General features: G+C 34.0%; 1 protein-coding gene across 1 annotated transcript in view; it reads left to right on the top strand.

Moving 5' to 3' along the window:
• Positions 1 to 16,575, top strand: part of DIAPH2 (diaphanous related formin 2) — a 209,323-nt gene that overhangs the window by 121,047 nt on the left and 71,701 nt on the right. The window contains exon 25 of the mRNA XM_082061623.1: positions 6,143 to 6,306. Within this exon, the coding sequence (XP_081917749.1) occupies positions 6,143 to 6,306 (164 nt within the window). The remainder of the gene's footprint in view (positions 1 to 6,142; positions 6,307 to 16,575) is intronic.

Genomic DNA, 16,575 nt, shown 5'->3' with positions numbered 1-16,575 from the left:
CCACATATTGATATTAGTAAAACACAAGATTTGTAATGAGTGGTGGCACAAATGTGTTTTAATCCCACTCTTACATGCTTTATCTAACACATCATAAAGACATACAAACAAAAATCAACTGTTGTGTGATTGTTTACATAATTCTTTCTGCCTAATTAATTCTCCCCCAACTATATCATTTCAGGCTCCAACACTTTTACCTTCAAGCTTTTTGAATAGGCAGTTTTTCAGCACATTTATTAAATTTCCCGCAGTATCTGGAGTAACATGTTATGGATTGAGTTGACTGACAGTTAGTTAATGGAAGTAAAACTAACTTCCGTTTCTTCAAAATAGCAGAATACTCAGTAAAGATTAATAGACTGGGTTTCCATCGTTACAATTTGTAGACTGTGCTGTTGAACTAAGAATGCTGTAATTTTATTGAAACATCAACTGTTGGTATGTAAGTTATTGGAGAAATTCCAAATGCATCTCTCCCTTTAAAGTTGTAATGTGTATGTGTATCTCCAGAATAATAAAGCAGCATTATGATTTGTGGCTGCGTTTCCTCCTGCTTCAAGAACTGACATTAATTCTGTAGTTCAGCTCAGGACAGGAGAGAAACATTCAAACATATAATTTGTCATGGAAATTTTAATAAGCCAGCTTTAATTAAACTGTATTATCTGAGACACAGAACATTCTGATGGAAATTGTCAATTTTCACAACAGTAAATGAGTACTCAAGAGTCTGGAATAGCTAACAGAATGATACATTATTTCAAATTGTAAATTTAGTAAAGCATAGAAGAATACACATTGACATATATATTTTCAGTCTTGCAGTATTTAGGATTATGACGGCTCAGAGCTTTATCATCGTGTAATGATATATTTCATGGACATTTTGTGCTCCTCAATGCAGATTTATCAATCTGCAATTTAGGGCTAACAAACAAACACTATGTATTTTTTTATAAATGCATTATTTTGAGAGAAAAAAGATTTACATTGGAAATAATAAATGGATTACCAGTTTTCCTATTTTAAATTATAAATTAGCATTGACTATAACTTTTATCTGAAAGCAGTGTGTCATATAAAATCTAACTGTAGAAACAAACAGAAATGTACCGAAAAAGACTAGTATGGAGAAATTGAAAGGAAATCATATGAAGCCATGTTTCTGTTTTTTAATAATGCTTTGCTGTCTTGAGAACAGTTTCTGTCTGTAATGAATGTTGGGATCAGTGTGTATAGTAGAATAACAAACCTTGATACATTCAGTAAAACTGAAGTTAACTGAAAAATAAGTAGATCAGATATTTAAATAAGTATAGGTGGCTTTTCTTTCCAGACTCCTAGAAAATCCCAGGCTATTTTTTACCTGCTTGTTATAATGCTTATTTATATACTATGCTAAATACATTGATTTTTTTCCCTTTGGGTTGAGTATGTTTATAAATGAGAACATCTTCCATCTCTAGTCCCAGTGGGTCTTTATTTTCTTTTGTTCCTGTGTTTTTATTCTCTGTTAGGGCTTAATCCATCTGTAGCATAGTGCCAGCTGCCTTTGTTAAATGAATTTTTTCTATCAGCACAAACTTTTGAGAATCAAGCATTACATGAAACACTCTCCCAATGGAATGCTGCTTTCACCTGTTTTCAGCTTCCTGTAACCAGTAGCTGGAAGGGTACGTCAAAAGAACTTCTATTTAGTCTTTGAAATGCATTTGGAAGGTGTTAAAATATTTTTGGCAGGTATCTCCTTTTTGTCTTGCGGTGCATTCTTTCTTCTTCTTGAGGTATCAAAGACATCAACTCTCTGCTCTGTTTGTTTTATTGTTTCAGACTGCTGGTCAACATCCCTTAAATTCCATTTTGATAATCGCTGTATGCCCCGGAGAGGGACCTCCTTGGCTGCTGGAACATCGGTGTGGTTTTTATAATTATAGTTAAATGACCAATGTTCTTTCTACTGTGGCATATTCATTGTTGATGAATGCCAAGGTGTCAGTGTTGGCTTTCATTTTCTTTCTAGATGCTGACAGGAATAGGTCTTGCCTTCAGGCAAGTGAGGGGGTTTTTTGTGTGTGTTCAGGTACTTTATTAACTTTTATTCAAGTTATTGATATATTGATGTGAAATTCATAGCAGATGTTATGGTGGAAGAGATGCCTTTCCCTCCAGCACATTTGAGGTCTTTAACCTTGATTTCTCTGATCTTTTTTTTTCATCCGTTTACATGGAAGAAACCACTAAGAAAGCATGGAAGTACCATGGAAAGTGGTACATGAAGATTTAAATTCAACTATTGGTGGTAATTAGTGATTCTTTACCTTTGACACAGTGTGATAGCATAGTGTCATGGTAACATTTGTATCCATTGCTTGCTTAATTAAGTGAATTAATTTAGGCATTGCACTGAAATGCCAGCAAACTGTAGTAATCTGGTCATATATTGCAAAGTATAAAAATCATTGATTTAACAACTGAAAATATCTTTTCTCTAAGGACATCTGGCTTTTTAGAGCTGTACTAATAGTTACCTGTATTCTGATACTGACACCACACTGAAGGATTTCTGCAGTGAGAATATTATCCATCTGGGTTTCTAAGCAGGTTGTTTGTGGTTTTTTGTTCCCTCCTCCCCCCACCCCACTGGTGGTTATTGTCAAGCAAACCACACAGCTGGCTGGAAGCTTAAGTTGGCAGCAAGTGCAAACACATAAATATAATCCTTTAAAAAAACCCAACAAAAGAAAAGTGGAAGTTTCCCAGCCTCCCTCTTAACAGGAAGAAGAGACAGGAAAAAATAGAATTAGTAGATAACTGAAATTCAGCAGCAAAGGTTAAGAAAGTAATAAGGATAATGGAGTTAATGGTCTACATTTACCTGTATCTTTGTAGTTTAAAAGACATGAAGTTTCCTTTTGTTATTTGTTTGCATTTTAATTTTCTTTAGAACTCTTCAGACACATAGCGTACAGAGGATTTTGTGGGGTTGCATGTACCTGTTCCTAAACAATGATTTACTTATTTTTTTAACCTCAGGGTGAAACCAATCCAATAGGACAGCACTTTTGGAAGAAATCTGTAAATTTTAAGCTGAAATACTGCTGCTTCAGAAATTCAAACCTGACACTTGGAAAATCTCAGGGTTGTTTTGTGGAGTTGCCACCTACAGTCGTATTAAAATGAAAAAAAGGAAATGGGTTAACAAACATAAACTTTCCTTTACCTAATAATCTCTTAGATATGTATTTCAAAACTTCAGTAAGGATTATATGGACAAAGTTGCTTAGATGGTGACTAGAGATGGTTCTGTCCTTGTTGCAGTGGTGTGTTTCCTAATATTAGTAAAGCAATAAATTTCTATATATTCAGATTTACAAGCCCATTTTTGTTTATGTGGAACTTGGGGAATGTGTCCAAGTGTGTTAAGGTTTTGTTTTGTTTGCTTATTATTTTTCAAATAATAGTATTTACAGTACAGTCTTGGCTTAGAATGTTCTTCTGGTTATGAAAGGAACGAAAAAAATGTGTGTATGTGGAAAACCAAGCTTGTGAATAAAGTAATTTCTCTTCGTTGAACAAACATCTCCACACTTGATAGTTCTGTGATTTTTGTTGTTGTTAATAATAGTAAAAATGAAACCTTGTTTACCATTTTTAAATGAGCAATCTATATTAATGAAAACTTGGAATTAAGTATTTCTATTATGCTATTTTTGATAGCTTAGATTTTTTCAACAATGTGTTTGTGTGTGTGTGAAATAGTGCAGGCAAGTGTGGCTTTGCCCCTCTGGGATTATTGTATTGACTAAGTCTTTGCAATGACTTGAAGTTGTACATTTCAAGGTGATGTTTCAAGTTACTAATATTTTATAAGTGTGATGATTGTATGAAGCATATAGAGTGTGACAAAGAATAACTTTGTTAATATGACGTGATCTATGACTGGAAACTATTGTCTCTACAACACTGACTTGTTTGCTTCAAAATTAAGTACAGTTAAAATACTCTGTTCTCTCTGCTCATCATATTCATCCGTCTTACCAACATTTGTTTGTCTTACAAGCTGTCTGTTAACAGTGTTTCTTATTTGCAGCTTGGTACTTATTAGATAAAAAATAATAATGTTGAAATGACAGTATAGGTTTCTACAGTGTTGCTTTAAAATATGTTCTAGTTTCAGTACCAGTATTGGGGTGTTTTTTTGCCTTTTTAGTACTTACTGCTGTTATTTTTCATGTTGAATGAGCAACCTGAATGGAGAATTTGACTCTGGGAGCTTTGTCTCAAAGAATTAATTTCAAATCTGGAATGTTTGAAGATTGTTTGTTTGTTTTTCAGACTCTTCAGTCATTTTTAGTATATTAATTTGGTTTTATATTAATGGAGTTATACAAATTCTATCTGTAGTTTCTTTAAAATAATTATATACCTTTCTATCTCTTTTTTTCCTAGTATTTTTGTGAGCTGTTCAACACAGTAGTTTGCTGACTCTGAGGCAAGCCATGTTTTTCTAAAATTTTTAGGCTGTGCTCAATAATTCAGTAATGTGCCATTATTACCTGTTTAATGTATTCTTGCCATTAAACTTTTATTTCCTTTTGTACAGTTAAATGTCATTGAAGACAGAACTATACCAAGTTTGTCTTGTATTAAGATGAGCAGTCCAAGCTTGAAATTCTAACCAAGCAGGTTAAACTTCTTTTTAATAAACTGAAAATATAGGTATTACTACTGTGTTAGCACTGATATGAAACATATAGGTAGATATTACCATTTTAAAATCTTCATATTTATATATTAAAATTCATCACATTGGTAGTTTCTTCTTTTTGCCATTCAAAATGAACATTATCAGCTAACAAAAGAATACAGCTTTTCTTATATGCTACTGAGGCTCTAATGAAGAAGAAAAGATTGCCTGGAAAATGAGTTTCTTAAGAGGAAAATTCATGTTATATAGAGTTTTCGATCATACTTTAAAAAACCCACAATTTTTAAACTATTATTTATCTACCTTCCCACTGGTTAGAACAGGAAAATCCAAGTAAAATATTAGGCCTCTGGAAGATATTTTCAGACTTGCTCCTCTTGCACGTAGCTTGTGAAATGCAGCCTTTTAAGTACTTGAGAGTATGCAAACACTAGGGGAATGTTATGAATAGAATATCCACCTGAATTTCTTGCCTTTATTCTGCAATTTGTTGACTATTTTCTGAAGGATCACTTCTGGATTTAGTCTAATCTCAAAAATAAATGAGTTATACGGTTTCTCTGTATGTCTTTTTTCCCTAATTAGTTTCCAGATTAGTTGTTATTTTGCAGAGATATAGGGATCTCAAAGATATTGAGTGATACTCGGCAGAGTCTCCAATTAGAGTCTCAAGTATGGGAAAGGTTGAAGCATGAGCTGTGCTGTGTTAAGAATTGGAATTCGCATGGAAGTCATTCAAGAAAAAGCCACAGGGAGCCAGGCTGCGTGATTTTTGTAGTTCAGGGAATAACTCTTGTCTTTTGTTCTTGGGTTTTGATATGTACAGCACAACACTTTCATCAGCTGCAATTCAGTATCAGCAGAACAAGTTTAATCGTGTACTAGCTTTTTTTTTTTAACAGTGATTTAGGACTTTGTATCTTTGTGGATATAAACAATCACAACCAAAGAAAACAGACTAAAACTTACCTGCTTCAAGGCAAACTAATATTTCCCTTAGTAGCTTGCACCCTTCCTGTATTTGCAAATGAATTGTCCTAAAACTATATTTTCCATATAAAGGGGCATTATAGTAAGATTCTCACAGCAAACTAATTTTCAGCATGTCTTTTCATAGAGTGTATTTTACAAAATTAATCATTGATTAGAATAGAAATGTCCCGAATGTTTGGAAATCTTATGAAGTCGGTAGTGTAGTCTGTTAATGGCAAACTTTGACGATCAGAAAGGGATCATTTAATGGAGAAGTGTGCCACCACCTTATGTTGTTGTGATCTTGCAGATCTGTAAACATTAATACATAAGAATGTCATATTTGAAAGCAGGATAGCACTAGAAAATTTTCCAGTTCTAACCTTTGTACTGAATTTACTTTTTTTTAACTGTTAGATTGGATTACATTTGAATCACTTTCCTTAACAAAACCTTACAGCTTTGCTGAGAGTGCCCGAGAGCAATATGAAAAATTGTCCAACATGCACAACAACATGACAAAATTGTATGAAAATTTGGGAGAATACTTCACCTTTGATCCCAAAGTAACAAGCATAGAAGAATTCTTTGGTGATCTGAGCAACTTCAGAACTCTATTTTTGGTGAGTATTGTCTGCAAAATATCATACATATTTTTATTTCTTCGTTCTTCAAATCTTAATTCTCTGTATTTAATTCTCTCTATTTCTCATGTTATAGTTAACTTTGTTTTGTTCCGTGGTAGAAAATTAGATGAATGTTTCCAGAATTACTTAGATTTTGGTCACTGATAGCTGTCGTCCTCCAGTTCGTAACTTGCAAACTTAATTGTCAATGTGGTTCAGACGTGGATAATTAGAATGTTTTTCCTATTTTATAAAATTTAGTTGTTGGTTGATTGTCAACAAACAGACCCAATACTGACAAATATGTTAAATTCAAGACCTGAATGACGTATGTGCATTCATGTTGTGTTTGCATCTGCCTGATGCCTCCGTGATGTTGGATGCTAAGGCTGAAACTTTCAAGATAAGCTCTGTATTTCTGACAGAACTCATGAACTTCACTTAGATGCTTATATTACCATTTCCAGTCATCCAGAATGGTTGATGTTAGGGTATGGCTTTTTTATGAAGGAACTGAAGAATTTAATTTTAAACAGCTAAGTTTTTGAATGGGTTTAATGCTGTCTTTCCTAGTGGCTGTCTGGAAGCCGTAATTTGCTGCACCATAGGAAATGTACAGGGAAAACAGGTGCCTAGAATGTCACATTGTGTCTCTAGAGAATACTAACATCACTTGGAAATACCACTGTTCACCATACAGCTGTGGCTCACTCAGCTGTCTGTTGCCAGTAGTTGGCTTAATTTATGATGTAATCATAAGGACTTTCAGTTTGATGGAGGGATAACTACTTTAAAACATAACTTTCATACCAAGTTTACTTTATTAGAAAGCTTTTACTGCAATATATTTAACTATTCATTTTACATTCACTGAGATGACTTTTTTTTAATAAGTAAATCACCATTTCTTTTATAATTAGTAAGTATGCCAGGAGATCTGCATGGAGACTCTTCAAGAACAGGAATATTTCTCAAGAGATATTTCAGTGTATTTACTTTTGCATAAATCCATGGCTTACATTTTCAAATGTGGATGTTTAAGTTGGGAAATCTACTCTATTGTAACTACTTGAAACAGACTTCAGACTAGAAATATCCAAATATTGTGATACAAGTCTATCATCAAGTATGTATTTCAGCTGCTATGAAGGTGATAGGAGCTAGAGGACAAGTGTTTTCTAGAAGGTTTATTACAATGGAAATACTTGAAATTGCTTACTTTTCCTTTCTTTTGACTGCCTAAGGATCTGGCTGATGACCTGTTGCTCTTCAAAGGTTATTACTAAATTTCCAGGGGGAATTGCTTTGGAGGGGTTGAGTAATACCAGAGGCAGTAGGAAAAAGTGGTATTTCAGGTTTTCAGTGGGTACATGTGAGAAATTAGGTATGGAGTTCAAGAACTCTTCTAATAACAAAGCTGGAATATTTTTGTGGCCTTTTGAAATGACCTAAAAGCAGAAAATAAACTACTATGTGTACATCACAGTTCCAGGAACACATGAAATTGTTATCGTTCCAGGTTTAGATTGAGTAAATATTTCTGTGGGAGTGAAGTGTTCTGAATCATATATAAAGTACTGAATCACGGAATCATTTTAGTTGGAAGAGACCCTCAGGATCATCGACTCCACAAATAGTCTTTCTGAATTTCTGGAAAAACAGGGCTAATTGCTTGCATTGCCTTATAATTTTAGAAAGTGGATAAAATAACTTGCTAGGATGCTGTTCTAATGCTATGTGTTGATCTAAATAGTTCATTATATCCGTCTGGTGCTATGGTCTTTAATTTTTTGCTTTCCTTTTATTCTCTAAGCTTCTTTTAAAAAAGTTATTAAATAGGGAAATGAACTTGGACCATATGTACGATGCGTGCTAATTGAAATCATAATGCTTCAATATAAAAAAGTGAAATCTGTGCCTTACATAGTTTGAGACACTTTCTTTTTGTTGACATCATTTGTGCTTCAGTCAGTTCACTTGTTCAGACATATACAGTGGTAGTAGTAATTATAATTAGGTCTTTTGAGAATTTCTTCACTTATTTTATCCACTACAGCACAATCTTGTAGACTTAGTGGCATAAAGATTCTTGTTTAGGGATTTAATTTTTTTCCAGACACTTAAGGAAGGCCTAGGGCAAGCATTAAAAGTTCATAGCACAGTGATTTTATTTTCTATAAGGAAAAAATTACTCGAAAGAATTAAAGTTTCCTGCAACATTTTGATGCCTGTAAGAAGTTTCCCAAAAGGAAAAAGACATTAGACTTAAAGTTTAAAAACACAAATCAGAAATCACCAAAACTTGTATAATCTGTGGAATTTACGGGGAGAAAAAAAAAAAAAAATCGTAACTACTGATAAGAATTCAGGAACAATCAGAAAAGACTGATGATATACAGCATCTCCAAATATTCCCTAGGACATGTATATTTAGATATGTCCAATTTGGACTATTGTAATGCCTGCATGCTTTTTCTAAGTGGTCCCGTTAGCTTTTTTTTTTATTCTTTAGCACTTTGCAACATGACATGAAACATAGTGCCAGGTATTTTTGAAATACTGATGACTTGTTTCTTCCTTTTTGCCCTTCTCCTGCGTTATGGCTAATGCCTGTCTATTGATAAAGCTTGTTTCTTCTGCTACTAGCAGTTTTGTCTTGGAACTTCCAATGTTCTTCATATTGCTTCTTCTGTTTGTTTTTTTTACTAACATTTCTGTTGTGAACAATTATGATGACAAGATAAACGATAGAATTGTAAGGTAATTTAGGTTGGAGGGAAACACTAAGAGGGACATTGAATTTGCCATCCTGCTCAAAGCAGGGCTATTGTGGAGTTAGTTCAAGCTGCACGGGACCTTGTAAAACTGAGTTTTGAGTATATCCATGAATGAAGGTACCATGACTGTGCGTAGCACTTCAGACAATCCGGGCTTGTTTTCTCTTACCTTTGTACAACAGCTATTATTTGTATTTCCCTTTGCTCAGCCTGCGATTCTGCGTATGATTCCACTATAAGCAACAATAGTGACTAGATAGGTTGATTATAATGACAATTTTTCTTACTTCCATATGCAACTAAAGATAAGAATATCTTATGTTATAGAATCATGCAATACAATTAGCATATTTGGAAAAGATGGAATATATATATATTTTTTGAAAATATTAAACTAAAAGAATTACATCAGAAATATGTTCTGAATGGCACATCCTTGGGTCACACAGAAAATTCTTTGTGCTTGTATGTCTAACGATACATATATATATGTCTGTGTATATATGTATATATACACACACACATATAAAAGTATGTTTTGAGCTCAGTAGCTGTTTTTCTTGTTCATATCAAGCTATTTTAATGTTAAGAAAAGAACCGGTGTTTTGAAAATTCATGTTGAAGACTTCTCATGATTGTTAGAAGAAATGCCATATATCAAATGGAAAATAATACCCATTTTTTGTTACTTGAAATAGAAAAAAATATATGCACGTGGCATTTTTTCTAATCGCTTGCTTTTTGTAAGTTGGACAGAAACAGTATTTAATAAATGCATCTCCACATGGTCTGAGCATTCAGAAGTTGTTAAGCTGAATGACAAGATGTAGAGAATATGAGGAAAAAAAATTCTGGAACAGTCAATGTTGTTTTTTCATCTTTCATTCTTCTGATCAAAGTGTATCAGCCGAACAGTGATATTCCTTTGGGTCCAGTAGTTTCTCTTCCAACAAAATTTTCCATATAAATAAGTTGTTATTCTGTTATCCCTAAACAACAGGAGGAGAGGAAATTATAAGTAGACAGTGTGGGCTGATAGAGTAGCTGACCTTTCTCAGTTTCTTTGTGAGACATATTGATCGCTGTTGGAACACTTTCTGTATTTTTCCCGGCAACAGACAATTACCCCAGAAATCGGCTTATTTGTGGACATTTTGTTGTTTGTTGTTCTGTGTCTTTAAAACTGTTCAGATACAAAGTTTTCAGTTATGTACCAAATTAATCTTTTGTATTTAGCTTTATCAACATCTGTCTGCCTTTGTGTGAGAGAGAATAAGTGGGGTTTTTTGGCTTTTCTGTGATGTCAGGGAGAAAAAAGCCCTATGTACTTAAGAATTCACAGTCTAAGTGACTCCATTAGAACTGCCTGTTGTACAGGTGCAAATAGCCAAATAAAATTACAGCACCTCTGAGCAGTAATCTCACCAAATATTCCTTGTGAGATTTCAGTTTGTTGAGCTGCACTACAGTGAATCAACCTAGAGATGTAGATAAATACACAAACTCTGTTTCTTCTATTATTCTGTACTTGCTCCTATTTTATTCTCAATCTTCTCTAACCATTTTTGCAAGAAACATAGAGCCAAGGGTGTAGTGAGACAATGAATAAAGTTTTCATCACTTTAGCCCTCTACCTCTTACAGTTAGAAATCTTGTCCCTTGTGGCTGTACTGCTTCTTGCTCAGTCTTTGTTTTTTATTAATTGTTATTATTTAGTCCTAAGATTAGGTAAAATATTTAAACCTTTGAAGTGAGCTTTTAACTAGTTTTTTCTTGTTACTTGAGTCACCTCTGTGTTTACTACTTTGATTTTGTATGTCTTGATACCCTCATGTATTCAAGGCATATCACAAGAAATAAGTAAAGCACTTGAGTGTGGCTTTGCTTTGCAAATGGAACGTGATTCAAAATCAGGCCCGGAGATAGGGGGAAAATTAAAAAAAAAAAAAAAAAAAAAAAATAAAGGTGTATTTATGCTTGGAGCCAATGATTACAGAGAAATTGAATCAAAAGTAGCAATAAAGTTGTTTTTATAACTGTTTTTCTCATCTTTGCAGTTAAAGAAGATCCACTGAATAATATACCTTTTATATTTAGGACTATTTTGAAGAAAATATGGGGTTTAGATTTTGATTTAGTCCAGTGTTCCGTTGCAAGTAAACACAAATTTCTCTTGTCCTTGAGGACAATTGCAGCCTGAGACATTTTGGTTTGATATAGGTTCAGGCTCTTATTAAATAATGATTAATCAGTTGCCCGAAGCAAGATGCCAGTTTGTTCTTTTCTGGTTTGGTTCTTCACTTTAACCTGCTGTCTCAGAGAGTTTATATCAAATTATCTGAAATATTTTTTCATCTGTCGCTTCCTGAATGTTTGTTTCTGTTGGTGCTGGAGTGTTTAAAAATATCCAATAAATCTGCCATGCCTCCATTTACAAACTTCCTTTTAATCAGGTTGCTTGCTTTGTGGAAGTTGTATGAAATATATAATTGAGCATTAGATATGAAATGATCTTTTTTCTCATACATTTCTTAAACGTTTCAGATTTTGTTTGCTCTGTGGGATCCCCCTTTGATACAGATAGTGTTGAAGGTGAATTTGAAGTCTAAAAACCCAACGTTGTAACAATGCCTATAAGAACAGTTGGGTAAAATTTGAAGCAGTAACAGGCATTTATGGGCATAGTTATGAAATGCAGAGAAGCTTTTTCCTTCAGTGAAGTGATTTTTTTTTTTTTATATCTGGTAGACGGTTTATCAGTGGTGACTGTTGCTCTCCCCTAGAAAACATTTGTGTATATGCAGCTCTTTGAATAAAGAATTAAATCTTTAAATGTACTTAAGGAGAAAAGGTTTTACTCTAGTATAAGTAAACATTTAGACAGATGTGAGTAACTTATCAGCTGGCAGCATGAGATGGGTTCTTGTAAAAACCTATGAAATAAACTGCCCTTTTGTATCAACACTGACTATTGATTGATGACTGCTGTGTGGCTGAGATCTTTTACAGTAACCCTGTAATATAAGATCTAGAAAATGAAAATCCCCTCCCCCCCTCAATAAGACATATTAAATGATCAAGAAACACAAACTTTTTTGTTGGGAGACCCCTACCCTGGTCTTTGAAGATTGTATGAGATCAGTGCCCTGTACCAGACAGGAGACAATCTGTTGCCTTCATAAGAAACAATTTTCACCACAGTGGATTCAGCATCTTGAGCATAAATGTACCTGTAAGACCTTTCCTTTCTAATATTTGTTTGCTTGTAATATGCTTCAAAGTAAATTTCAAGCTCCGTGATTCAGGAACAATTTTTCTGTGGTTTTGTTGAGGTGGCCCTTGAATACAGCAGGTCATTGGCTACAATAATATAAACCAATGAATATACAGTACAGAAATTAATACATAATAAAAAATATGATTTACTGTGAAATGCAGTACATAGTCCAGCCAAATTCCCAGCTTTCAAAGTCAAAAATTGAGTTTGTAATTCAGGAGTGGTTTAAAAGAAAGGCTGTATTTATTCATTGTTCTCCCAGGTTATTTGTCTGGGAATACAGGTTCTCCCTTCTGCCCAAAAAGAAACAGTTCTTTAATGTACTCTGAAAGATAACAATTTCTAGCTAGCAGGAAGCTATGAAAAAATAAAGAATAATGAGCAAGAAGTAGTTTCTCCAGCGAAATTTCCCAAGAGGTGATATCAAAAGTGAAACATTGTCCTTATTAACAGGCAGTATAGAGTGAGCCCTTCCTCCTCCCCGCCCCAAAACCCCACACAAAGACCCTTTTGTAAGCCTTCTAAATTCTCAGCTGAGTGTGTACATCCAACTAGTGCTGAGGATAATTTTGTTTTTTAATCATGATATTGAACAAATCAGAAATTAGATGTAGGCTAGGAAAATTTATAAGTAATGGAAGCAGAAGCAAAAGAATTCACATAGGAGCAGTAACTCATCAAGTTTATTAACAAGCTGTTAGCACTGCTTTATAAGTAGCTACTCTATTAATGATATAAAAGGTAAGGATGACGTTTCAGTTGGAAGATATCCAAAAGATGTAAAAATAAACAATGAAGAAATTAAACTGAATTATGTTGAACTGCATTTGCAAGCACTTAAAGGTAGGCAAGTGTAGAAATACCAAACAGCACAGATGGGATTGAGATTTGTTTCTGACAAATCTAACTTGTTTCTTTGGTGACATGGTTGTCCTTGTGGATGAAGTAAAAGCAATAGAAGTTGCATTTCATGGTAGTGATACCTTTGATTAAGTAATATTTTCAAGAAATAATGTAGGAAAATATGATCTAGAGGAAACTATGAACTTGAGTTTCCTAATCTTGGAAAGGAACAGTATTAAAAACTTTTATTAGGAATTTTCCATTTGTCAGTTTTAAACAGACAATCTATTCAGCGCTGATGGCAGTGAGTCCAGCTGAGTAATCTCATTATTTCCAGGCATTATTTTGGAAATTTATGATATTTAAATGAGGATTTTGAATCCTCATTCTGCTCTTGAAACCAGGTGTAGTTTGAGGTTTTGACTATCGCAGTACTTAAGCTGTGAATCTAACTCAGATATTTAAAACCTCTTGTAAACCAGTAGGCTTTATTACCTGCTCTAAGTGACTGCCTTTGGCAAGATCTGAAGTCTAAGAGGCCCATGCATAGAAGATGCTTCCAGGCTACAGATGCTTACATCTGCACCTAACGTAGTTCTAACAAGCTGTCTCAGGTCAGGAATCGGACATCCCTCCAAAATCTCTGCAAGGTTGTTTCATATAGACTTAGCCTCATCGTTCTGTTTGTTCATATATCATATTATGATAATTTGATAATTTGGATCCATGTTTGTCTTAATTGTGATTTCAGATTGATCACTGCTTTATTGCATCTTCAATTAGCTTGCTGATGTTGTAGTAAATTATAGCTCATTCACTTCCTTAAGTTCATATTTGCTTGCTTACTAGCTTTAGGAAAATCCAAAGTAAACTAATAGAATTGGATTATCCTGTCAAAATAGAATATGAAGCATGAAGTGAAAGGTGTAAGGAACCTCTAGAAAAAAATTGCAGATGAATAAGCATATCCCTTCAATGTTGTGGGGTTTTTTCACATTTATTGTTTTTTTGGAGCGTGATGCCACACAACCTCTGTAACTCTTTCTTTCGATGGTCCATCAGCCTTATCTTGAAGGAAGCATGCAAAATATTTCAAACCCAGGCAGTTTTAATGTGTTATTTAAATACTATATTTCCACTGCATTGTGTATAATTCTCATGGTCTCTATTAAATTTTGTCAAGAATTTCTGGCCAGAATCTTTGAAGCCTTTTAACACATCTTTGGGTCTTGATGCTTTTAAAAAAAAAAAAAAAAAATAAAATAATAATAACAAATTTTAAAATGCCTTTCTCTACTGAGTTAAAGCTTTTGTAGGAACAGAGTTTACAGATTTACCTTAGAAAGAGTGAATTTCTGTTAAAGAATTTAAAAAGTTGTGCTTGCATGTTGATGCAAGGCACATCCTGACCTATTGATTTGTCTTTTCCTTGATCCAGAAAGATTACTTTTTGGACAACAGAATAATTCATCAGCTGTGGACCTTGGTTTCTCTGCTCAGATTCTACCCAAAACAGCTGACTTTTTTTTCTCTTGTTTGTTATTTTGGTTATTTTTTGTGATGACAGTAATACGGTTTTCTTAGTGTGTAAGTATCTATTTCAGCTCTCTGTCTTTCAGGAATAACTTGAATTAAGCATACATGTTTATTCTGGTATTCTAAATATAGATTTAAAGGATCTATTAAAACAGTCTCAAATCTGTCCACTTGAGGGCTATTTAGTAATTATTCAAACGTATACTACTTAAGTAATTAAAACACAATATAGTTTTTCATTGGTTGCCTTAAATTTGACTGAGTAAACACTGAAAACCTTTTCCACCTTACACTGCTAGGTGGTTTCAAGTATTTTTGCAACACAGCTGGAAAGCCGGTAGCAAAACCCTTCTCCCTGTCTGCATATACAACAGCGGCTACACTTGCCAGAAATGGCAATGTGTAATGGCATGCCAAAGACACTTCATGTCAGACATAATGGCCCTGATGCGTGAACCATGGGGCAGTGTCCTAAACATCATCTTTTCTACTTGCTGTTCCATGCCTACCCATCAGGAAATTGTCTGCTTTTGTTAATACCAGCTCATTGCATCTCTTTTCCATTATTTTCATGAGGATAACAATATATTTGAATACGTTATCCTCCAAGGAATACTCAAGAAAGATCTGTCTCTTACATGTAAACTGATTGCTCTATCTGCTGTATTTTAACTCTTTATTTCTGTAGATTAACCTTTAGTTAATCTGAGTTCGTTGTTTGTAAGAAGTTATGACTGAAAAAGATTATGTATTTTTTTTCATTGAAACTTCGGTGCACGTATTTTGCAGTTGCAAGGCAAATTTAGGGAAGGCCTGAGGGATCCCAGGCAGCCGTCATTATTGGTGCATGGCCGCTTTGTAGCCAACTGCATCTTTAATATCCAAGGAGATCTGTGCATTACAGTTTGTTTTCTTTCTTCTTGTTTTTAATAATTCACCTTTGAGAGTCTATTTACAACCATGTTGGTGTGTGAATATCTGTTTGTCTGTCAAAACTTTAAGATATGTACAGAATGCAAGAGAGTCATTAATTTTTTATCTGCTTCTTAAGGAAGCGAAGCGATAAACTGGCAGTCCTGAGCACAAGAGCCTGACTTCAATGAATCCTAATAAACACAAGGGGAACGTCAAGCTATGTGCCCCTTCAACCGGCTCCCTTAACAGGAGATAATATTGCTTCCTGAATCTATTTCTCTGCTAGGAGAGACGATAATTTGGTTTTGTTTTTTATTTAAATAATAGAAAAAAAACCCTCAAACATTCTCTAACTTTTAATTTGCAGTTGAATTAACGAAACTAGATGCTGTTATGCACCAACCAAAAGTGAATAGCACATAAAAAAAAAAAAAAGTGGGGTTGTATAAATGGAAATATTTGTCTGAGAATCACACAAAAATGATTTCAGTTTTTGCATGCATTTGCGTGTTTTGAAAAGACAGTACTAGCTGGATGAATATCGTTCAAAATATTTCCAAAGCTGTCGGGAGGCTTTTATTCTTAACTGTTAGTTGCTTCTTGCTTTGTGACATTTGTCTGATTTGTAGTTGTTAAATTAGTTTCCTTTTATCCTTTAATTAGGAAATATAGTTGTGTAGTGTATGCCTATGAACACTACCATGTACTTTGTCACTGTTGAGCCACATTGAGTAACAAAACGGCTATTTTTTTCTCTCTTTTAAAAGCAATGCCAATTACAGAGCTTTTCAGTATTCAAACTGATCTCTACCTTTTAGGTAATTTAGTCTTCAAACCTACATAGAAAGCACATCTGTGGCATTTGATACTAAAAAATAATAATAATCAAAATAACACTGTGCTGTATTAAATGAAGTC

Source organism: Streptopelia decaocto (assembly GCF_964273445.1).
Source record: "Streptopelia decaocto genome assembly, chromosome: 10".
NCBI lineage: Eukaryota > Metazoa > Chordata > Aves > Columbiformes > Columbidae > Streptopelia > Streptopelia decaocto.
The sequence above is the reverse complement of the archived record's forward strand: the minus strand, read 5'-3'. Positions and strand labels throughout refer to the sequence as shown.